Below are 23,856 nucleotides of genomic sequence, written 5' to 3'. Positions count from 1 at the left end.
GAGTCAAATGTTCTTGCTTTGTAGAAAATATTGGAGTTAGGCCATTTGGTGTTAAATGCTCTTGCTTTGTAGAAAATATTGATGTATTAACTTTGTATGCAGTTTCTAAATGGTTTGAAATATCAGTAACATGCTTTCATATATATTTTATGAAACAAAGTTCAATTTGTAATGAAGAATCCTTGACTTGTGTGGTGGGGGGAAAAAAACCAGTTTTCCCTCATTAAAAAAAAAGTTTCTCTAAAAGTCTTGATCACACTTCATTAAAAAATAAAACTACTTATCAAATTTTAATTATCTCAAAACAAAGAACCTTATCTTTGTTAAGGTATCTCAGTTATATGGTATCAGTGTCCAGTATTTTGGCCACAGTAGACCATATGAGAGGTTACAGTAGGAAAGGAAGAGGTACTGCCTTTTCTTCAATCAGGAAACATTTATTGAGTACCATTACATGCCAGGTAGCATACCAGATTCTGGGGAGGTAGGATTGAATGAGTCACAACTCTAACTTGAGAAGCTCCAAGAGTGAGTCAGACAACAAAAAAAGAAAGAAAATGAAATTTAAAGAAAAAGAAAAGGTACAGCACAGACATTGTGTGAAGGTAAAGGAGCATGGGGTTGGGGGTAAGGGGGCTCTTAGAGGACCTCCACAGACTGCCCAGCTCCGAGTTGAAGATTTGTGTTTCTTCTTAAGATCATCATATTTAAAATTTAATGTATAACTTTTCTTGGGCTATTTGAAATCCATACTAAGCCCCTTTGATAATCTTTTTAATATTAGACTCCCTTTTAATAGTGCTATGAATGTTTCCCTGCTGTATTTCCAGAAATAAACCAGAGTTAGAATTTTGTGACGTTGAGCATTATTCATTCTGAAATAACATCCCTAGCTAACACCCGGCCACCATTCATTTATTCAGCAAGCGTTTGAGTACATGCTTTGGCAAAGCACTCTTTGACGTATTGGAAATTCAGCAGTGAACAAAACAGATGAAGTTTTATTCTCAGGGAGTTTATGTTCACATGGGAGAGACAGACAGTAAACAACTAATGAAGTGGAAGAGAATACACTTAAAATGTCAAGTGGTAATGATGCTGTGAAGAAAAATAAAGCAAGATAAGGGAATGGGAAGTTGGAGCTTAGATGAAGAATAAGGGAGCCAGCCAGCCAGCCAGCCATTCCCAGCTCGGGGACAGAGAATTCTGGGGTGAGGCAACATCAGGTGCAAAAGCAAAGTCAGGTTGCCTCTTCAGGAACTTCAAAAAGGATGGTATGGCTGAAGGAGGGTGAGGAGCAAGGGAAAGGGTGGCAGGAAATGATGTTGGAGAAACAGGTAGGGCTCTGTAGGTGAGGTAAGGAGTTTGGATGCTAGTTGTAAGGGAAAGCCAGTGGAGGGCTTTGAGAAGGGGAGTGATGGGATCTAACTTAACAGTGGTTGCAGTGGGAATGGTGAAGATGATTGTATTTGGGATATATTTGGAAATGGGTTAGGTATGGGATATAAGAGAAAGATCTCTTATCATAACTCCAAGATTTCTAGCCAGAGAAATCTGTTTGTGCTATATACTGAGATCGAAGAGTGGGTACTTTTTGTTTTTTGAGGAGTGCAAGGGAGTTTTGTTTGGAATTGTTTTAAGTTGGAGAGGCCTGTGAGGCATATAAACGGAGATGTGTAGAAGGCAGTTAGTTGGAAATATAAACTGGAGAGTTATTAAGCTTCCTTGGTCTGGGTAAAATCACTTGGGGAGGGGGCAGGAAAGCAGCGGTCAGTGGGCTGTGCCCTGAGGCCTGGCAGCCAGTGTTTGCAGTCAAGGAGGTGAGGCCAATCAACTAGTGAGGTAGGAAGAGAGCCTGAGGCTAAGGGAAGAGAGTTACAGGAGGGAGTTATGGGTGCTGCTGAGAGCTCCAGGAACTTGAGGTAGGGGCTGAGAATTGACCACAGGATTTGGCTAGAGGGTGCTGCTTGGTGCCCCTGACAAGAGCAGTTTGGGTGAGTGACTAGCTAGAAAAGCCTTATTGGAGTAGGTGCAAGTAGAGTGAAGAATTGCAAACAAGGGGTCTAGACAGCCCTTTTGAGATTTTTTGCTAAAAATGAACGAAGAAATGAGTTGGTAGCTAGAAGGGGATATGGGATCAAGTGAGGGTTTTTGTATTTTATACTACGATGGATAGCACAGTGCCGATGAAGGTGATTCAATCTCTGTCCCAGGTATTACACAAAGTGCTTTTATAGGTTTTACCTCATTGGTTCTTCCTCACCACTTGTAGAGGCAAAGAGTATCGGGATCCCTGTTACGCTGAGGGTCAAGGATAACTTGGTGTAGTCACCCAGCTAGATTGCTGGAAAGTTGCAGAGCATGGATTTGAGCCTAGGTTCCTGGTCTTAACCCTCTGCTGAGAGATTATAGAATTTTCTCTAAATTATATTCTGACTCTTATTTGTGGGAGGTAACTTCGCCATTCCTCTGACCAACCTTTTTAAAATAGAGTAGTCGGGACTTCCTTGGCGGTCCAGTGGTTAAGACTTCACCTTCCAGTGCAGAGAGTGCGGGTTCGGTCCCTGGTTGGGGAGCTAAGATCCCACATGGCTTGCGGCCAAAAAAAACAGAAGCAGTATAGTAACAAATTCAATAAAGACTTTTAGAATGGTCCACATCAAAAAAAAAAAATCTTAAAAAAAAATAATAAAAATAGGTCAACCAGGTATCCTTACATTTGTGATTCTACTTCCGTGGCATCTAAAGATCGTTTATGTGAGTATACACATACGGGGAAGCATGGGTTGACTTTGTGTTTATCTTTTATAAAATGGAGTGTACATACCTTTTTATACTTTGCTCAGTTTTTTTATTTTTCAACGAATATTTATCTACAGACTACCATGTAAAGGCCAGTTGTTTTAATGTTTTTTTTATAAAAATGGGAACTATCACAACAGTCATGCAAATTAATATGTGCTGCCTTAAATCTCTTTAACATCCCACCTACCTCAGCTTATAAGAAGTTCGATAACTTGTTCCGTTGTCACAAGTATTTGCTCTAAGCAAATGCTTCTGGCTTTGTATCCTGAGATGTTAGTAGTAACACATCTCTAACCTGGCCTCTAATCCTTCAGCCCATCCTGAACATTACCTGGGAGATTTGCCTTATCTCTTGCCCTGCTCAGAGCCTTTTGCAGCTCCCCACTAATTACCCTCAGGATAAAGTCCTCTTAGTAACATGGCCCCACCTCTTTAGCTTTCATCACATTCAGAGGGGTCTATGACCCCCTCAAAGATTAAGAAACGTTGCCCTATGATTATATTTCTCTCATACGTTCTAATACTGTTTTGTTTTCTTGAACTTTGTATGTGTATCTTGTTTCCATAGTGAGACTTTATACTCTGATTGGGAAGCTCCTGTTTTTATTTCTTTCATAGCCCCAATAAGGTCTAGCATGGTGTTGGATAAGTGTTTGATAATTATTGTACTGAAAGAAAGTGTGTGTACATATATATTACTAACAAATTTATAGGTAGGGAAATTTTGACAAACAGGTAACAAGCGTAGCTAACATTTTAAAAAATTGCAGTCCTGAAATGTGTGGATTTTGCTTGTAAAGGTGGAATGAGCTCAGTTTTACACACATTAAACATGGTGAACCCTAGATGGTTCCTTACTAGATAGAGTTCAGTATACCAGCTAACCAGATGGTTCCTTACTAGATAGAGTTCAGTATACCAGCTAACCAGGTGCTAATCAACCACTTCTATTTAAATATCAAAAAAAGCTAAATGAATCACTGCATAATTTGTAAATTTTTGCAGTTCCTGATTTCTGCTAGCTGTAGTTATTCCCCAGACTTCACTTTTAATCAATTTTTGAGTGAAAATAAAAGTTTATGGCTTAGGAAAAATGAATTAAAAAAGTAACAGTCCTCTTTAAAAGCTATCCAGGGACTTCCCTGGTGGCGCAGTGGTTAAGAAGCTGCCTGCCAGTGCAGGGGACATGGGTTCGATCCCTGGTCCAGGAAGATCCCACATGCCATGGAGCAACTAAGCCCGTGCGCCACAACTACTGAACCTGTGTGCTGCAACTACTGAAGCCTGTGTGCCTAGAGCCTGTGCTCCGCAACAAGAGAAGCCACCGCAATGAGAAACTCGCGCACCGCAACGAAGAGTAGCCCCCGCTCACCGCAACTAGAGAAAGCCCGCGTGCAGCAACAAAGACCCAATGAAGCCAAAAATAATAATAAATAAACAAATAAATAATTTTTAAAAATAAAATGAAAAAAATAAAAGCTATCCACTTTGTGGACTTAAATTCTTCGAGATTTTGCTAAATAAAGGTTAACTGAGTACTTAACTGCCCAATGCCAGATTACAACGTTTAGCAACCTTTACTTACCCTTACCCTCAGAGGGTTTAAAATATCCTCTGAGCTAAACCTAGGATATTAGGGCTTAAAGGGATTTTTGAGAACAATTAGGTGACCTCGGATGTTGCAGAGTGGTGTCCCATAAGCAGAATCTGACCCATAGACATTTGGCCAGGGCAAAGGCGTGACTGTCCCCTTTAGAGAGGATGTGTATTCTCCAGCTCACCTCAGTTCTTAACACTTCCTGTTGTTTTGAGCCAGACATTAAAGAAATCTGCAAAGCCATACCACTCTTCTCACTAGTTTAATTCTGTTCTTTGGAAAATATAGTTATATGTTATTTATCTTAGCACATAATGGTTGATTGTGGTTAGTTGTAAATGAATTAAGTATTTTTATAATTTCTCAGTTTTAATTTTCTAATTTGGTCAATATCAATAGCTATAACCCACATAAACAAAGGCTCTTTGAAGTCTTCAATAATTTTTAAGAGTGTAAAAGGGTCTTGAGACCAAAAAAGCTGAGAACTGCTATTCAAATGGAATAAATGCTTATCATAATCAGTATATAGTACAATTATTCTGATATTCATATGTATATTCCAACTCCTGCTTGGAATATTTCTAGACTGCGTAATAGATGCTGGCCAATCCAGAGTTTTTCATTTATTAAGCTGTTTTGATGCCTGTTTTATAATTGAATCAAATTGAATCATCCTGTAATGTCAGTACAGAAGTAACAATGAAAAGCTGACTTTGTCCTCTGTGGTGCTCATTTACTGTTCCAAATACTAACCTAAAATAAGTTTAAGTGACTCATTTGTTGTTGTGCAGTTGTGTATATGAGCTCTGCATGCTTTGTTTTTAAGTAATTAAATGTCTCTAATCCAATGGAAATACCTGTTGGAAGTGCAAGATTCATTACTAATATAATATTTTCCCCTACTTCAGAAGTAAAAAAATCAAGCGTCAGAAAGATATGTTGAATTCACTACCTGTTTTGAAACTAATAGCAATGAGCTTGTGATATTTGGATTAAGGGGGACTTCCCTGGTGGTCCAGCAGTTAAGACTCTGCTTCCAGTGCAGGGGGCGCGGGTTCGTTGCCTGGTCGGGAAACTATGATCCCACTTGCCACGAAGTGTGGCCAAAAAATTAAATTAAAAAAAAAAGATTTCCTAATCAGACCTGGTTGTTAGATGAAGAGGGAACATTTCCACCTATAAGGATGTTCTTTGCTAAAGTTTACAAGAGGAACAGTTACACCTGAAATAATTAATCCAACCTGATTTAAAGATCTGACACAGGGCTTCCCTGGTGGCGCAGTGGTTGAGAGTCCACCTGCCGATGCGGGGGACACAGGTTCATGCCCCGGTCCGGGAGGATCCCACGTGCCACGGAGCGGCTGGGCCCGTGGGCCATGGCCGCTGAGCCTGCGCGTCCGGAGCCTGTGCTCCGCAACGGGAGAGGCCACAGCAGTGAGAGGCCCGCGTACCGCAAAAAAAAAAAGCAGTGAAGGGCTGGGCTTCCCTGGTGGCGCAGTGGTTGAGACTCTGCCTGCTAATGCAGGGGGCACTGGTTCGAGTCCTGGTCTGGGAGAATCCCACATGCCGCGGAGCAACTAGGCCCGTGAGCCACAACTACTGAGCCTGCGCTCCGCAAAAAGAGAGGCCGCGACAGTGAGAGGCCCGCACACCGCGATGAAGAGTGGCCCCCGCTTGCCACAACTAGAGAAAGCCCTCGCACAGAAACGAAGACCCAACACAACAAAAATAAATTAATTAATAAACTCCTACCCCCAACATCTTCTTAAAAAAAAAAAGTGAAGGGCTTAGCCATGGGAGCTATTGTACTTCGCTGTTGATCATTTGACTTGAACAAGTTTTGGTAACACTAAAGAACACAGACCACTTAAAGTTAGTCACTTAGGGAATACTATGAAGTGAGATTCCCACTCTCAGAGAATCCTTGATCCTTATTTCAATCAGGTGTCACATAACTGAAGCCCTAGAGAAGGTGAGGAAGCATGACTGATGTAACTTATCTGGGGAAGAGTGTTCCGGGCAAAGCGAATAGCAAGTGCAGTTTGGTTGACATGGTTCCTAAGTGTTGTGTTGATCAAATGACACAATCATGGTTGTTTGGTTTTTTTTAACATCTTTATTGGAGTATAATTGCTTTACAATGGTGTGTTAGTTTCTGCTTTATAACAAAGTGAATCAGTTATACATATATCCCCATATCTCTTCCCTCTTGGGTCTCCCTCCCTCCCACCCTCCCTATCCCACCCCTCCAGGTGGTCACAAAGCACCGAGAGCTGATCTCCCTGTGCTATGCTGCTGCTTCCCACTAGCTATCTGTTTTACATTTGGTAGTGTATATATGTCCATGCCACTCTCTCACTTTGTCCCAGCTTACCCTTCCCCCTCCCCCTCCGCATATCCTCAAGTCCATTCTCTAGTAGGTCTGCTCTTTATTCCCGTCTTGCCCCTAGGTTCTTCATGACCTTTTTTTTTTCCCCTTAGATTCCATATATATGTGTTGGCATACGGTATTTGTTTTTCTCTTTCTGACTTAACTTCACTCTGTATGACAGACTCTAACAACCCAATCCAAAAATGGGCAGAAGACCTAAATAGACATTTATCCAAAGAAGATATACAGACTGCCAACAAACACATGAAAAAATGCTCAACATCACTAATCATTAGAGAAATGCAAATCAAAACTACAATGAGCTATTATCTCACACTGGTCAGAAAGGCCATCATCAAAAAATCTACAAACAATAAATGCTGGAGAGGGTGTGGAGATAAGGGAACCCTCCTGCACTGTTGGTGGGAATGTAAATTGATACAGCCACTATGGAGAACAGTATGGAGGTTCTTTAAAAAACTAAAAAAACTACCATACCACCCAGCAATTCCACTACTGGGCATATAGTCAGAGAAAACCATAATTCAAACAGAGTCATGTACCACGATGTTCATTGCAGCTCTATAAATAGCCAGGACATGGAAGCAACCGAAGTGTCCATCAACAGATGAATGGATAAAGATGTGGCACATGTATACAATGGAATATTACTCAGCCATAAAAAGAAATGAAGTTGAGTTATTTGTAGTGAGGTGGATGGACCTAGAGTCTGTTATACAGAGTGAAGTAAGTCACAATCGTGGTTTTTTAAAAAAATCAGAAAATATGGAAAGGGGGGGTTGGAACCACCCATAATCCTTGCACCTAGAGATAACCAGGTTGCACCTAGAGATAATCTATCCAGGTTTCTTAAGATGTCACTTAACATCTATATTAGTTTACTAGGGCTGCCATAACAGAATACCACAGACTGGATAGCTTAAACAATGGACATTCAGCATTCTGGAGGCTAGAAGTCCAAGATCAGGGTATCAGCAGGTTTGATTTCTTTTGGCTTGCAGGTGGTTGCCTTCTCACTGGGTCCTCACATGGTCTTTACTCCATACAGATGTGCATACCTGTTGTTTCCTTGTGCATCTAAGTTTCCTCTTCCAGTAAGGACACCAGTCATATTGGATTAGGGCCCACCCTAATGGCCTCATTTTAACTTAATCACCTCTTTAAAGGCTCTGTTTCCGAATATAGTCACATTCTGAGATGCTGGGACTTAGGTCTTCAACATATGAACTTGAGGAGACACAGTTCAGCCCATTACACCACCTGTGAACAAGTACGTCAGATATCTATCAGTCTTCCTATCAGTACAATTCTGTGCTATTTGGATATTCATTTTTATTAGTGCAGGCTTATAAAGTAACCAATAGTAACAGCAGTAGTAATGCACAGTGATTTTTTTTCTCCTAAGCCAAATTAGGATTATTAAAGATTTAACTCTTTCTAAACAAAAGGCATTGAATTGTCTGGTTTTTTGCTTATAATGTCACAAACAGCCTTCAGTTTCGCGTTTGCTGGAGGAGACTTAATCCAGTGTAAGTGAATAATCCAGTTGGCTCTTCTGTGGATAAAAAATGCCAGTGTTTTCCAAACGGACCATTCAAGAATGCTTTCAGATTTTTCCTGTTTCCTTTCAAGTACCATCTGTGCTATTTAATATTTTTCTTCAGTCGACTGACTCTTTTGCTTATGTTTATTTTAGAAGGAAAATTTTAACATAATCATAAAGGGGAAATTAGTTTAACATTACTTGCCCTAATAAATACATGACTGTAAAATGAAGTGTTCACTTATGTACCACCTGAAAAAAAGCCTGGGAGCAATAGTTGACTTCTCTTTCTGTCACACTTCATGGGCAATCTGACAGCAAATCTTACCAGCTCACACCCCTGAAATATCTAAAACTGTGCTACTTCTCACCACCTTCACTGCTATCACCCTGTTCCTTCACTGTTAACACCTGTGATCTTTTGCTGGGATTATTGCAATAGCCTTCTAGCTGTTTCTGCCCTAGCTCCCTTCACTGTACTCTTCATACAGCAGCCAGAGGGATCCTGTTAAAAACAAGTCAAAATCCTGTCATTCCTCTATTCAAAACTCCAGTGGCTTTTTAACAGTTGGAGTCCCTAATTTCCTACTTCCATCTCACTGACTTGGTTTTAGCTCACTTGGCATCTTTGCTGTTCTTTGACACTCTGGGCAAGGTCGTACTTCAGGACCTTTGCACCTGCTCTTTCCTCTGACTGGAAGACTCTCCCCTCAGCTGCCAATAAGTAATGTTCCCTATTTAAAATTGTAACTCCCCCAACCAGTACTCTCTGCTCCAGAACACCACCATCTGTCATACTACATAACTTGCATAATTTGTATTTGTTTCCTTCTAGAATGTAAGCTCCATGAGGGCAGGCATTTTTGTTTTGTTCACAGCTTATTTCTTGGTGCCTAGAAAAGTGCCTGATTTCCTCAGGTATTTATTCCAGTTGAATTAATAGTAACATGTGTTCCACACTTTGGGAAATACTGAGATATACAGCGAACACCTCCCACAGTCTTGAGTCCCTCCAGTGGGTCTTTCTTCATAATCCTATGTTAAGTGCTGCTTGGCTCTGAGAGTCTGGCCAGTTGGAGGCTCGGTAAAGAAAGCTTGTAACTTGCCTGGATCCTGAGTTTTTTCCTGAGGAATAGTCTAAATGCCAGGGGAAGAGGTGAGTGCGGGGAGAGGTAGGCAGGACTGGTTGGGAGAATAACATCCCCATCTGGGCCCAGTACCTAGACTCTGTTCTGGAAGACACCCAGAAGCGGTGCAAGCCTCAGCCTGAACTTGGGTGCAGTGGCATGAACCTGTGAGATGTGTTCGTGTGTTTGCTTCCATGAGCTACTTTCCAGGCTTTGGGATTTTTGGAAACAGGTAAAGCAGAGAAATGGCTGCCCTCTTAGCTTTTTCACAAGAGAGAAACTATGACTTAAATATTTGCAATTTTTCATCCTTGCTGCCTTCTGTTGACTCTGAGTTGATCAAGAGGACACTGTTGTTACATGATAGGGCCAGGGCGTCTGTTCCTCCTAAGGTAGTTTGAGAGTCGTACCAACAAATGAGCATGCCCTTAGACTCAGAAATGTAGAATAAGAACAAAACAAAAGAAATAGCCTCTTTTCTTCCAAGGCACTTTTGTTAGCACTTTAGTTTTCATCTCAAACTATTGGGCCCAAATTAATCAACATTTCGGCTTGTAAACCCTTTATGAAGTTCGTCAAAGCTCCAGGGATGGGGGTGGGGTGTCTTTCTAGGTTTGGTCATCCAGCCCTGGTGTAGTCGACACTTCACCTGTAACAAACCACGTGCCCCTTCCTTCTGGTTGTGCTGGTCAATACAGATAGCTTCGTAAGCAGCAAGCTTGAGGTACGACAACTTACAGAAGTTTTTAGCACATAAGCATCTTTATTCTAACCTAGTGATAATGAGCAGCTAGCTCTAGGCTTACAAGTTCCCCTGGAGTTGCTAGTATCTTGAATTTCTTTCCATTTATTTTAGGAGTAAAAGTCCCTCGCAATTTCCGACTGTTGGAAGAACTCGAAGAAGGCCAGAAAGGAGTAGGAGATGGCACAGTTAGCTGGGGTCTAGAAGATGACGAAGACATGACACTTACAAGATGGACAGGGATGATAATTGGGCCTCCAAGAGTAAGCGTCGAGCTACCGCTATAAATGTCAATGTCTTAAATTCACTGTGCCTCCTTTTAAAAAATATTAGCCTTATCATGGAAAAAGCTCACCAATGGTATATTTTCTGAAATGTGGCTATTCTTTTTTGACCAGTTTCAGTTTATATATTTGAACCTCCTCTGATGCTGTTTAATCCCTCTAAATGGTAAGCAAAAACCTGTTTAGTCTCATAGTGTGAATTTACATGACAATGTAGACAGTGAGGTTAGAGGTAATTGTACCCTCACGTAGTTTAGAACAAACTCCTGGGCTTATCAAATAACAAGGCTCCAGGTACAGCCAGCATTCCTGAAGACAGTGTCCAACTGAACTTCGGAAAACCTTTATGGTTGTGGTTTTTATTCATTGTTTCCCAGTCCTGCCATGCGTCTGTATCCTAATTCATTGGGCCATTCAACAAAGGGTTATTGCCTGCCTGGTCTGCTCTGGTCTGTTCCAGGCTCTGTTGGGCCCAGAGACCTTTGCGAAGAAGACAAAGACAGTGGGGATGGGGAACAGGACCCCTCTTTTAGAGCTCTGTGATTTTCGAGCATTCCCAGTCTTATAATGCCCGCTAACCTTTTTTTGTGGCACATAGTAAACCCCCCAGAAATGCCCTTTAATTCTCACAAGAGCCTGTTGTAAGGTGCTCCTGTTGCGTAGCTGCGTTCCATCTTACAGATGAGGAAGCCGACTTGGAAAAGTCAGGGTACTCGTACAAAGTCACATAGCCGATAATTCCCAAACCTCGTCTCACTCCAGAGCCTGTGCTCCTAACCACTGTGCTATATTGTCTCCTTCCTATTTATATTTTGAGTTTTCATCTGTTCCCACTATAGAATTATCTAGTGTTAAGTAGCAATTTGATGTAGGAGTGAAGAAATAGATTCCAATAATGTGACACTTGTTTCAGACAAGCGGTAGGAGATTCTGCCTGAGTGTAGCAGGCCCTTTCCTGTGTCTGCTTGTGCTTAAGGGTGATGATGTTCGGTCATTCTTTTCACCTCGTGCACCAGCCTCTGGGAGATAGAAAGACACATGGGATGTGGCCCTGTCTGAAAAAAGGAAGAGTGTGGTGCTCGCTCAGTGTTAGGACTCTTAGACTGTCATAAACACTCATGATGAATGACTGGCTTTGATATTTAATGTTACTTTTTGAATCATTTTTGTGACCCTGTAGTTTTGTTTGGGGGGTTTAAAAAAATATTCAATCTGTTTTTACTCATTTCTTGATCTTTTTCTAATCTAGGAAAATCGGGGTTTTCTGAATCTATTAAATACTGGGAAAAACCTTGATCTAGAAGGCTTGTTTCTTCATAAAGATCATTTCTTGCTGTCTCTGAAAGTCCACTGTATAGTGATGGCTTCCTTCACTGCATTCTTATCTTCCTAAGAATGGTTTAGGTTTTTTGAAGATGAGAACTATTCTTCCCTTCTCTTTACTCTCCAGAGCACCTAGAAATGACTCAGAATGGGGTAGATGTTCAACAGATTTGTTAACAGACTGATTTTTAGGTTCTAACAAACTAAGAATGAACCAGCGTACAACATTGTGAATACACTAAATACCACTGAATTATATACTTAAACAAACAAATGAATAAATAAAATGAACACTAAGTTCTGTTGAAAATATGCTGTTCCACCTAAAACATCTTAGGTTACCGAGTTTCAGTTTACCTCTTTCCAAAGGGGGCTAACTTTTAATGAGTAGCTACAGTATGCAAGATACTTTCCATATGTCCTTTACATCCTTTTTTTTTTTTAATTGAGACATAATTCACAAACCATAGAATTCACTTAACCATAGAATATACTTTTAAAGTATACAGTTCAGTGGTTTTTATTATATTCAGAATTGTGCAACTGTCACTAATTTCAGAGCATTTTCATTACCCAAGAAAGAAACCCCATACCCTTTGGCAGTCACTCCCATTCTGCCTTCCACCCGCTCACTCCTCACCCTTGACAATCACTGTTTACTTTCTGTATCTATGCATTTGCCTGTTCTGGACATTTCATGTAATTGGAATTAATATGTGGTCTTTTGTGACTGGCTTTTACTTAGCATAATGTTTTCAGGATTCGTTCATGTTATAGCACTTATCAGTAGTTCATTCCTTTTTATGGCTGAATAATATTCTTTTGTATGGATATACCATATTTTGTTTATCCATTAATTAATTGATGGACATTTGGATTTTTTCCACTTCTTGCATATTATGAATAATACTGCTATGAACATTTGTGTACAGGTTTTTATGTGGACAGATGTTTTCAGTTCTCTTAAGTATATACATAGGAGTGGAATTGTTGGATCATATGATAACTCTGTTTAACATTTTAAACAACTGGCAAACTGTTTTCCAAAGTGGCTGCACTGCACCACTTTACATTCCCACCAGCAATGCGTGAGGGTATCAGTTTCTCTGCTCCCTCACCAATACTTGTTATTGTGTCTTTTTACCCCTATAGTTTCTATTGGCCTGGCTCCCCAAGGTTAAAAGCAAAGTCATAAAAGGAGCTACCTGCTTCTAGGTGCTTCCTGTGACCAATCTGTTTTATGATTAACATACAGGGTATATGCTGTGCATCTGGAATATCAAGCTAATTATTAAAGCATCTAAATAGAGCTCTGAGTAACTCACGTCCCTGTTGTATTTTTGTTATTGTATTACCTAAAATCCTCCACCAGTATTTAAAAGGCATATACCATATGATCCAGCAGTTCTGCTAGGAATTTACTCAGCTTTTCTTGAATGTATTGCCCAAAAGCCTGTATGTACAAAATTATTTCATGCAGTGTTTTCAATAGTAGCAAAATATTGGAAAGCACCTCAGTATCTTTCAGTGGACCATATTATATACTGTTTAGCTTTTCAAAAGAATGAGAGAGATTTATATGTGCTGAAATGGAGGATCTCCATGATATTTAAGTGAAAAAAGGTACAAAGCAGTATACAGGCTGTGCTGTCACTTGGGGTGGGGGTGGGTGAGGGAAGAGGAAGAGGCCAGACATATACTTGTGCTTCGAATACTTTTGGAAAACATAAAAGAAGCTGATGACAGTAGTTACCTTCAAAAGGGATTGCTGGCTGGGGTCAGGGTGGAAAGGAGGCTTATTTTTCACTGTATTTTTGTACTCTTTATGCTTTAATCATATGTGTGTGTTAGCTATTTGAAAAAATATATATATATATCTTTTTTTTTTTTTTTTTTGAAAGCAAGTCCTCCAAACCTAAAAGTAAAGCTTCCCATCCAAGTGCCTCTTGCAAAATTCTGGCAAACATGTGACTGTCCACAGCATTAGACGTGGAGTCTTTCTACTCTGACCGTGAGGTGGTAACACTAGCCAGGTTATAGAGCAAAGTTTCTCAGCCTTGGCACTATTGGCATATTGGGCTGGGTCATTCTTTGTTTTGGAGCTGTCCTTTGCATTAGAGGATGTTCAGCAGCATCCCTGGTGTCTCCTCACTAGATGCCAGAAGCACCTCCCCAACCCTGTGGTGACAGTCATAAGTGTCTCCAGGTGTTGCCTGACTCCCACCACTTCAGGAGTGGGACAGGGACAGAAATTACCCTGGTTGAGAAGCACTGTTAATACCTCTGGGGTTCTCCAAGATAGTGTTTTTATGTGTGGGTTAGAGTGTAGGTGTGTATTTATACACATACTTATCTAAAAGTGTTGTATGCATGCTTAAGGACGAACAGAATTCCAGGAGTGTGTGAAGTAAAAGGAAAGTGATCCTTTCCCCATTTCATTATACTCCCCACAGAATAAAAACTGATCATTTGGTGTGTGGTGTGTTTCTACTGGCATTTGCTGTGGGTACACAAACAAGTACATATCCTTTTTAATAAAAATGAGACCTTGCTATGCTTAATGTTTTGCAGCTTTATTTTTTTTTCCCCCTTAGCAGATGGTGGACATCTTTCCATATCAGTGCATATTGATCCGTCTCTTTTTTAAAAGCTTTAAGTTACATGTCTGATAAATGAATATATTCTGGTGAAGTTTTTCAAACAGTACAGAGTAAGCAATTCACTTTGTTCCCTTTAATTCTTTATGTCAGTCAGGCAGAGAAACCATACTAGGTATTTCAACAGAGAGAATTTAATATAGGAAGTTGATCAAATAGGTGTTGGACTGAAAAAGGCCAAAAAAGCACGCTGGTGGAACACAAAGATAACACAAAGCAATCAACACCGCCTGGGTCTGGGGGGATGGGTCAGGAGAGGCTGGGGCCCTGGAAACCTAACACTTGGAGGACAGATACCCTCTGCTGTTAGTTCCTGTGGGGCCCAGGAGAGCTGCTTGGAGGAGCACTGAAAGGCCAGAAGCTGGAGACCAGAGACAGCTCTTGCTGCCAGGATGAGGGCCTCGTGCCAGACTCACATTGGTGGGAACAGAAAGCAAATGGGAAGAAGCAAATGCCTCCTTTCACCTTTTTATTTTCTATTAGGATTGTGTGGTCAACTCAGCAGTTTAGTCTTTAGGCTGTAGAATATTCAGGTGGCACTATGATTGAATTAGAGAAATGAATAATTAATATTGCCTTCAGAGGGACCTATGGCTCACTCAGAAGGATACCCTGACTGATGGGAAGAGAGTTTTTGTACAGAGGAAAATTGTGTCTTGTCACTGTTCAGAGGGGTGTGTGCAGGTGCTGGTTAGTAAGCTCCAAGCCCACCTTCCCCTGCTCTGCTTTGGATCCTGGGGCTGGCACTCTGCAAACTACATTTTTCCTTTGTCAGCTGGCTTCCCGTTAGGCTCCACCAATCAGGACACAGGAGAGAGCCTGTAAGGCGGAGAGAAGAGACTTTTTCCTTCCTGTTTGCCTCTTGTTCTGTCTGTGCCACTCTGGTAATTGCCCTTCATCCTGGCATCAGCAGTGGGTTCCAGCCTCCAGCTTTTGGGGGTACCCCCAGCATCAGCCTCGCAGCACCCCCTCCTTAGAGATCTGGGTTCAACTCTGGAGCCCTCTTCCTCTGAGCCTCTAGATCTGATCAACTCCAGCTTTGTTCCTTTGCACCCCCAGCCTTAAGGGGGAACAAAGGGAATAATAAGCCTTAGCTAACCCAGAGGTGATACCTGCTCCCTGCGGTTACTACCTCTGTGTTAGTTCAGGCTCCTCTTCTAAAGCTTTTTTCAGTCCACTGATACCTGTTTAACCGATTCCCTATATTAAATACTCTGTTAAAAAATCCTAGCGTGGTGTCTTTTTTCCCCAGCTTTTCCCGAACTTTCAAATCCCCACTTTCCTCCCCAGATTAACTGTGAACAGTAGTTCGATGCATCTCCTCTCACACCTCTTCCTGTACATTTACTACCTGTCCATGTCCTAAGTTGTTGAGATCTTCTCAGTCTCTACCTGGTCTCCCTTTTTTAGAGGGCCCATCCTTTATTCTAGCATAGCATATGCCCACATTGCACATTAAACATACTTTTTGTGTAACTATCAGATTTGTACTGAGTAGTGGTTGACTAGTTCACCTAGTGTCATCTTTCTTTTATATATTAATTTAGATTTTGTGCTTTGCATATTTTTGCAGCCAATACCTTTTTCCTTTTCTCATATCTCATACATCTTAGAAATACATTTTAAAAGAATGAAATTTTGCCGTTTGAAACTACATGGATGGACCTGGAGGGGGTTATGCTTAGTGAAATAAGTTAGACAGAGAAAGACAAATACTGTATGGTAACACTTTTATGTGGAATCTAAAAAATAAACAAATGAATATAACAAAACCAAAACAGACTCACAGATACAGAGAACAAACTAGTGGTTACCAGTAGGGAGAGAGAAGGGAGGATGGGCAAAATAGGGGTAGGGGATTAAGAGATACAAACTACTGTGTATAAAATAAGTAAAGCTACAAGGGTGTATTGTATGTACAGAGAATGTACCCAATATTTTATAATAACTTTAAATGGAGTATAATCTATAAAAATATTGAGTCACTGTGTTGTACACCTGAAACTAATATTGTCAGTCAGCTATACTGCAATATAAATAGATAAATAAGCAAACATTCATTGTATTTTATAATACTTTCAGATTTACAGAAAAGTTGCAAAGGTGGCATAGAAAGAAAGTTCTGGTATACACCACCCTACCCCAGTTTCCCTTATTGTTAACATATTAGTACAGTACATTTGTTACAACCAATGAACCAATATTGATGCATTATTAACTGAAGTCCATAATTTATTCAGGTGTCCTTAGCTTTTACCTTATGTCTGTTTTCTGTTCTAGAATCCTATCCAATATACCACATTATGTTTTGTTGTCATGTCCTAGGCTCCTTGTGCCTGTAACAGTTTCAGGGTTTTCTTGGTTTTGTTGTCCTTGACAGTCTGGAGGAGTACTGGTCAAATATTTTGTAGACTGTCTCCCTGTTTGAATTGGTCTGATGTTTTCCTCATGATCAGGCTAGGATTATCTCACATATATATTTTAGGCCCAAGAAAAGGTTGTGATCTCTAGGCTCTGGGCATGTAGTGATCAATGGATGAAACAGCCTATGTACACATAAATATATCCAGAGTTGGTGGGAGGTGTCTGTCTGCTTCTATAGGTTGTACATAATCTGCAACTTGCTGGCTATACCAAGAGCTATGTCTTGGCATCCTTTGCAGGGGTGTGTGCGTGCGTGCGTGCATGCGTGTGTGTGTGTGTGTGTGTGTGTGTGTGTGTCTGGGCCTCAGCCTTTGAAAAGGCTACAGAGTATGCAGTTACAGGAGTATGCCTTATTTGTTTAGTCAGTCTCTTGCAGGTGGACATTTAGATTGTCTGCAGTATCAAAAATAACTAAACAGTGCTTCACCTTTTTGTACGAGTCCGTCTGTAGGAAATTCCTAGAAATGGTCTTGCTGGTCTGAGCACTCCTGTTTCAACATGTTGATAGGCACTGCCAAGTTGCCCCATGAAGCTCAAGCCATGACAGCAAAGTTGTTCCATGATCAAATATTGAATCTTAAAGAGAGCAGTGTTCCTCACGGAGACAGAATGTTCTAGCAATTCTCCTTCAGGCACATTTCCTTTCTTCAATGAAACCTTTTTAGCAGGTCCTTGGAGCCCTCGTAAACAAAAGAGAAGAAAACCAGAACCTCATTTTCTATAACGGTTTTGCTTTGGGCTGTTTAGTGACCCTTCAGTGTCTCTGCTCACTTGGCTTGAGGCACTTTTCACTGTGTTCCAATGAAATTGCCAGTTGAACATAAGTGGTGAGAAATTCAATATTCCTCTTGTTCTAAGTTAGTCATAGCATGCATGTTCTTATATTAGACTTTCATAGTGTCAAGAGTAACGTTAAGATTTAATCTATGTAATGATCAGAGTCCTATTACTAAACTGCTTACCTTCTTAACCGTTTTGATGCTGTTGTTAATAGAGTGATCAGTGACCTCTTATCAACACTGATAAGCCAAAAACCATGCTGGCAGGTGAATAAATCGGCGCATCAGAGCCTCCAAAATGTAGTGTCAAATATTTTAACAGACTTTGTGATTTTGGTAATTACTGTGAGCCCCCAGGGAGTTTTTTATGTAAGAAATTGTCTTTGAATTGTGTGACAAAGCCAGTGAGCAGGAATGCAGGACACACCCAGAGATGAATTTGGGATCCATGCAGTCAACAGATATTTATTGAGTGTGAGACTGTGTTAGGCGCTGAGGCTGGACCTTTTACCATATTTTCCATAAATCTGTACAGAAACCGTGCCACTCCGCTTCCTGCTTGTTATGTTTACTGAGTGAGTTTTTGTTTCTCTGAGGAAACTCCTTAATTGCAACAAGGTGTTCCTTTTATAAAAGCGTAAAGAGCAACATTCATTCATTCAACAAACAGCTGAATATCAGTTCAGTTGAGGCCCCTGCCCTCCTTGTTATGAGTTTAGTGAGGGGTGTCAGACACAGGACTAGGAGTCAGTCTTCAGACGAGGGCTCAGGAGGACGCTGAGAGGAGTGAGCTGCAGTGTGCGGTGGGGCAGCTGGTATTAGGGCCCCGAGGAGAGAGGACCTGGGGCTGGATGAGGAGGGAGAAGAATAAACGGAGAGAAAGGCAGGGGTGCACAGGGTCCGATCCAGGAACTGGGGCTTCCTTTCTTAGGTCACCAGGAAACCATTGGAGGGGTTAAGCCACAGGAACGGTTTCTGGTTTTGAAAGGTCAGTCAGGCTGCTGTGTGGGGAGCAGATGCTAGGGGAGCGAGGGAGAAGGCAGAGACTTGGGGTGATTCAGATGAGGTGCGGTGGTGGAGGAAAGTGGGTGGGTGTGGGATCTCTTCTGGAGGTAGAAGCTGAGACCTTTTGACGATTGAGAGGTAAGGGGTGAGGAAGAGGGAAGTCGTGGCTGGCTGCTAGGTTTTTGCTTTAACTGCTGGATGGTGCTGCTACTTATGAGGGAAGAAGAGAGGGGGGCATCTTGAGGGTGGGTGGAAATCCAGAATTGATTTTTGATTTTGTTATAGGCTGGGGTCCCTGTTAAGTGGATGTGAAAAGTTTCTATGCGTATATTAAGACTGCCTTCTGAATTTTAAAATATTAATATATGTCCCAGTTTTTAAATTAGGGACGGGCCACTATTTAGACATAATGTTTTCAAGCATTTAAATCACATCTTCTTTAATTTATTCCCCCCAAAGACCGCTAGATGTCACTGTTTACAGAGGAGCAACTTCTCATGCAGCATGCAGTGAGGAAGGGGCACTGGTGCCTGAGAGGGGAACCCAGAGAAGGGTGGTCCTTGCCCTCAAGGGGGCCAGTCTGTTGGGGAGCTGTCACCCCCTGTTGTGGTCTTCAGACATGCAAATGATGATAATGCAACTTCATATAAGACAGAAAACTTGTGAAGTAGCCTTCTGTTTCATATGATGTTTGAACTGGGTCTTGAAGGTTGTGAAGTAGTTCAGGTGGGGGCACGGCACTCTAGGCAGAAGGAACAGCCTGGGAAAATCAGCACGTTCTGCTGTTCACTGGGTGGAAGTTAAAGAGAAAAGTTCATTGGCTTTAGGGGATCGGACCTTTCCAGTGTTTCTCAACAGAGGCACAGTTGGCATTTGGAGAAGGACTGTTTTTTTCCGGTGCAGGTCTGGCATCCTTGGCTCCCCACCTCACATACTAAATGCCAGTAATCTCTCAGGTTATCGTAAAAACAGCAGGGAGAGATGATCGCACCTACAGCTGAGATCCCTTTCACAGAGCACAGCCCCAAAGTGGTGACGAAGTGGGAAGTGACTCTCCTGTCTCTCCCCCACCCCCAACTTGTGCTTCGTTTTGAAGTTCTCTCAAGAGTTACCTGTTCTGTGCTTTGTACATGGTGGTATTTAATGCACTGGCTGATGATCCCCGCATGAGTAGACATCTGGTGTGCCTTCCCAGAATGAAGAATGCCTCTTACACACCATTTCCCAGAGCGTAGAAAAATTCACATAAAAACAAGTCCATCTGATTGGGCTTAATAATACTAGCATGAAACTTCAGTGATAACTAGCTTAAATGTTCCACCTTCTTTATATTCCCCCCCAGGCCAGGATTCATATACACCAGTGTAAGGACTAATTACTGCTAACTTATCAAATAACAAGTAGACTTTGTGTAATGGAAGCAGATGCACCAGTTCTGCAGTCAGGAATAAATGAGGTTTCAGAAGTTCTACCTTTTTGAATTCTTTGTAATTGCCTGACATGGCTGTACCCTTTTTTTTTCCAGACAATTTATGAAAACCGAATATACAGCCTTAAAATAGAATGTGGACCTAAATACCCAGAAGCACCCCCCTTTGTAAGATTTGTAACAAAAATTAATATGAATGGAGTTAATAGTTCTAATGGAGTGGTAAGTTGTTTTTCCTGCCCCTACTTGTTCTCTGGGGTTCTCTGAAAAATGCTTTGTACTTTAATATTATCAGGGGCACTTTGGGCCGGAGTCCATATGTTAATTGGTTATTTGATGATAAAATATATTGCAGTATGAACATGTGCAGATTTGGGGTGAGGGCCTGTTTCCCAATTGTGTTTAACTACAACTTACGTGGCATTTACTCTGGCCTGTATTTCTCAGCACTATGCCGGTCACTTTGAGATAAGAGCTCATTCAGTCCTCCTGATATACACCCAAGAGGTAGAGAGGTGAGGAAACCGAGGTGAAAGATCTTGCCCAAGGTCACACTTTTACCTCATTAGCCTTATTTGGGGACGACATACTATTTTTTTCCTCTAATGGTCTTGCTTTTTTAACTTATTTTTACCACCATTTGCATTGCCATAAATGGAAACCAGTCTCATTTGTCATAAGAAGGCAGTAACAGCAATGATAAATATTACAAAAACAAAGCAAAGTTGGTAAATTCTTCCTCCGTATGTTGCTTGCCAAAGGTTTTTGAGCCTCTGAGGCCTGCTCTCTTGTTCAGAGGGGAGATCAGCAAGTATTAAAGGGTGCTGCATATTAGCATTGCATGAGCTAGTAAGCCTTCTGTTTTGAGGTATTCAGAAGACTTGTAAGAAAATTGAAAAGAGATGAGCCTTGTTACTGTGTTCAGTGTTTAGTGTTGTCTTTGAGTTCCACCTGAAGTCCTGAACCCAGGACTCAACTCACACTCTGGGAAATTTCTTGGGGAATGCTACACTAACTTGAGAGGGTATGACTCTGAGGAAGGCCCTTGTCATCAGAGCCTGGGTCCTCGCCACCCGTTGCTTGTGCTCTCCCTACTGCCCTGTACCTCTTCATCGTCCACGACCCGGGCGTAACGTTGAGAGAGGACAGGCCCTGAGCGGTAGCAGCAGCCAGCCCAGGGGCAGCTCAGGTCGTTGTTTCAGAGCCAGTTGGGTTGAGTCTCACCAAGTGTGAGTGCCATTTCTCTAAAGGTGGCTTTACTTATTCATAATTTCCTTCTCCCACACAGTGAGGGTTTGGGACACAAAAAGGGAAAAACAGACTAACTGGAGAGAGGGAATCCTGTGGGTATTCTGCATGTCAGATACCACTGTGTGACCAGCATGTTCAACTTGAAAAATGCATTTTACTCACGTTTCTGCTGTAGCTTAGCTCCAGCATACAACTTTTCTTTTGTTTGAGAGCCTGACAGTACTTTGTTCTTTGTTTGCCTTTCTGTAGGTGGACCCAAGAGCCATATCAGTGCTAGCAAAATGGCAGAATTCATATAGCATCAAAGTTGTCCTGCAAGAGCTTCGGCGCCTAATGATGTCTAAAGAAAATATGAAACTCCCTCAGCCTCCTGAAGGACAGTGTTACAGCAATTAATCAAAAAGAAAAACCACAGGCCCTCCCCTACCCCCCATTCGATTTAAGCAGTCTTCATTTTCCACAGTAGTAAATTTTCTAGATACGTCTTGTAGACCTCAAAGTACTGGAAAGGAAGCTCCCATTCAAAGGCAGTTTATCTTAAGATACTGTAAATGATACTAATTTTTTGTCCATTTGAAATATATAAGTTGTGCTATAACAAATCATCCTGTCAAGTGTAACCACTGTCCACATAGTTGAACTTCTGGGATCAAGAAAGTATATTTAAATTGATTCCCATCATAACCGGTGGGGCACATCTAACTCAACTGTGAAAAGACACACCACGCAATCACCTTGCTGCTGATTACATGGCCTGGGGTCTCTGCCTTCTCCCCTTCCCCTCCCCCTGCCTCCTCCCTCCCTGCAACAGCCCTCCAGCTTGGGGTGGCTTCTTAGAGTAGATGTAAGGGTTTCAGGTCACAGCCTGTGGGACTCCTGCTGGGTGTGGGGGATGCTTCGTCTGCACCCCTGGTTTCTTTCTTTAAGTCTTAAATGCTGACCCCCTTCCAAGCCACCATCCTCTTCCCACTCTCCATTACCACCCTTGGCCGAAGCATAGATTGTAACCCCCTCGGCTCCCCTCTGAAATTGGCCTTTGGTGAGGAATTCAGGGCTTTCCCCATATCTTCTCCCTCCACCTTAATCGAGGGGTGCTGCTTTGTCCTTCCTCCTCCTCAAGTCCCTTTTTGCACCATCACCACCCAACACTTTCCATGACACTTCCTTGCTTTGGCCAGAAGCCATCAGGTAAGGTTGGAAAGCATATCTGACCTCCCTCATTTAGTTTTGGAACCACACTTACTTACTCTCCACCAGCCTGGGGAATGAATATTGGGTTCTCAGCCCTGCCACCCTCTGCTGTCATCATCAGCTGATACGTTTACTTAGCTCAGGTTTTGATAAGGTGAACAGAACAGTCACCAGGGTCACAGACCTGCCAGCTCTCAAAGTCCTTGGTGGTTAAACTTGGAGAAAGGCCACAGAAGACACTTGTAAGCACACACGATCCCTCTGAATGAATTTTCTTTTCCTGTAATTGCTTTAGCTTTTAAAAATTGAAGAAGTTTTAAACAGGGCTCTCATTTGGTCATCCTTGCAATCCATTTGAGTCTAGTTTGGAATCTGACAACTGGAACAAAAAGAACCATGAACTCAGTGCACACTTTGGTTTCGGTGCTGCTGCTTCTCTCGGTCCTCAGCAGGGATAAGAAAGAACTCGGTGTGCACGGCAGATCCCCGGAATTCCTGGCCAATGGCTGCGTTTTTCCACTTTTCTGTTCAGGACCACTAAATGCTGAGATGTTGGACGCATACCGAAATAAAAGCAATTCATTGTGTTCTAAGGTTTTTTTTTTTTTTTTTAACTTAGTGTTTGTGTAAAGCCACCTTTTGAAGCAGCAGCTATCAAGTCTGAAAAGCAATTGATGTTTCCATTCATCTTTTTCTGGGGAAAACCTTAGCTCTAAGGATTTAACATCCTGTAAGTAAAGTTTAACATAACAGTATTCCATAGCTAGACTTTTTATTGTCAGACCATTGCCTGATTTTAATATAATAAAAAGTGTGCGTTAATATTTAAGAAGCTGTGCTCTTCTTCCTCTTGGCATATAATTTATTCAGTAATAGAATTTAATGTCTTTGGGATTCAATTTGACCTCCTAAAGCAGGGGTCGGCAAACGTTTCCTATGATGGGCCCAAGTCAGTAAATATTTAGGCTTTTTATCTTTATTTCTTTCTTTGGCCGTGCCGCACGGCTTGTGGGATCTTAGTTCCCCGACCAGGGATTGAACCCAGGCCCTCGACAGTGAGAGCGCGGAGTCCTAACCACTGGACCGCCAGGGAATTCCCAAATAGTTAGGCTTTATTGTCCAAGAGGCAAAATCAAAGAAATTACGTGAGTATTTATGTAACAAGAGAGAAAACAAATTTCCACAATTTTTTGGATGAAATTCAAAACATCATAATTGAGGACAGTTTTTATAATGTTACAAGTATACTAAGAAGAATGAAATGCTTTTTTTAGGGGATAACATTTAATTGGGATTCAAAGTATTCC

The 23,856-nt window shown here is 41.6% G+C and overlaps 1 protein-coding gene across 3 annotated transcripts in view; it reads left to right on the top strand.

The window, feature by feature from the left end:
- PEDS1 (plasmanylethanolamine desaturase 1) overlaps positions 1–23,142 on the top strand; it is a 63,722-nt gene extending 40,580 nt beyond the window's left edge. For 2 of the 3 annotated variants that reach the window (XM_060284226.2, XM_030839063.3), the window contains 3 exons: positions 10,321–10,469; positions 20,204–20,329; positions 21,608–23,142. In XM_060284226.2, the coding sequence (XP_060140209.1) occupies positions 10,321–10,469; positions 20,204–20,329; positions 21,608–21,754 (422 nt within the window). In that variant the 3' untranslated portion in view covers positions 21,755–23,142. The remainder of the gene's footprint in view (positions 1–10,320; positions 10,470–20,203; positions 20,330–21,607) is intronic. The other variant, XM_060284227.2, reaches the window with a different exon arrangement.
- Positions 23,143–23,856: the final 714 nt, after the last annotated feature.

This window comes from Globicephala melas, chromosome 15 (genome assembly GCF_963455315.2).
Source record: "Globicephala melas chromosome 15, mGloMel1.2, whole genome shotgun sequence".
NCBI classification, from domain to species: domain Eukaryota; kingdom Metazoa; phylum Chordata; class Mammalia; order Artiodactyla; family Delphinidae; genus Globicephala; species Globicephala melas.
The sequence above is the reverse complement of the archived record's forward strand: the minus strand, read 5'-3'. Positions and strand labels throughout refer to the sequence as shown.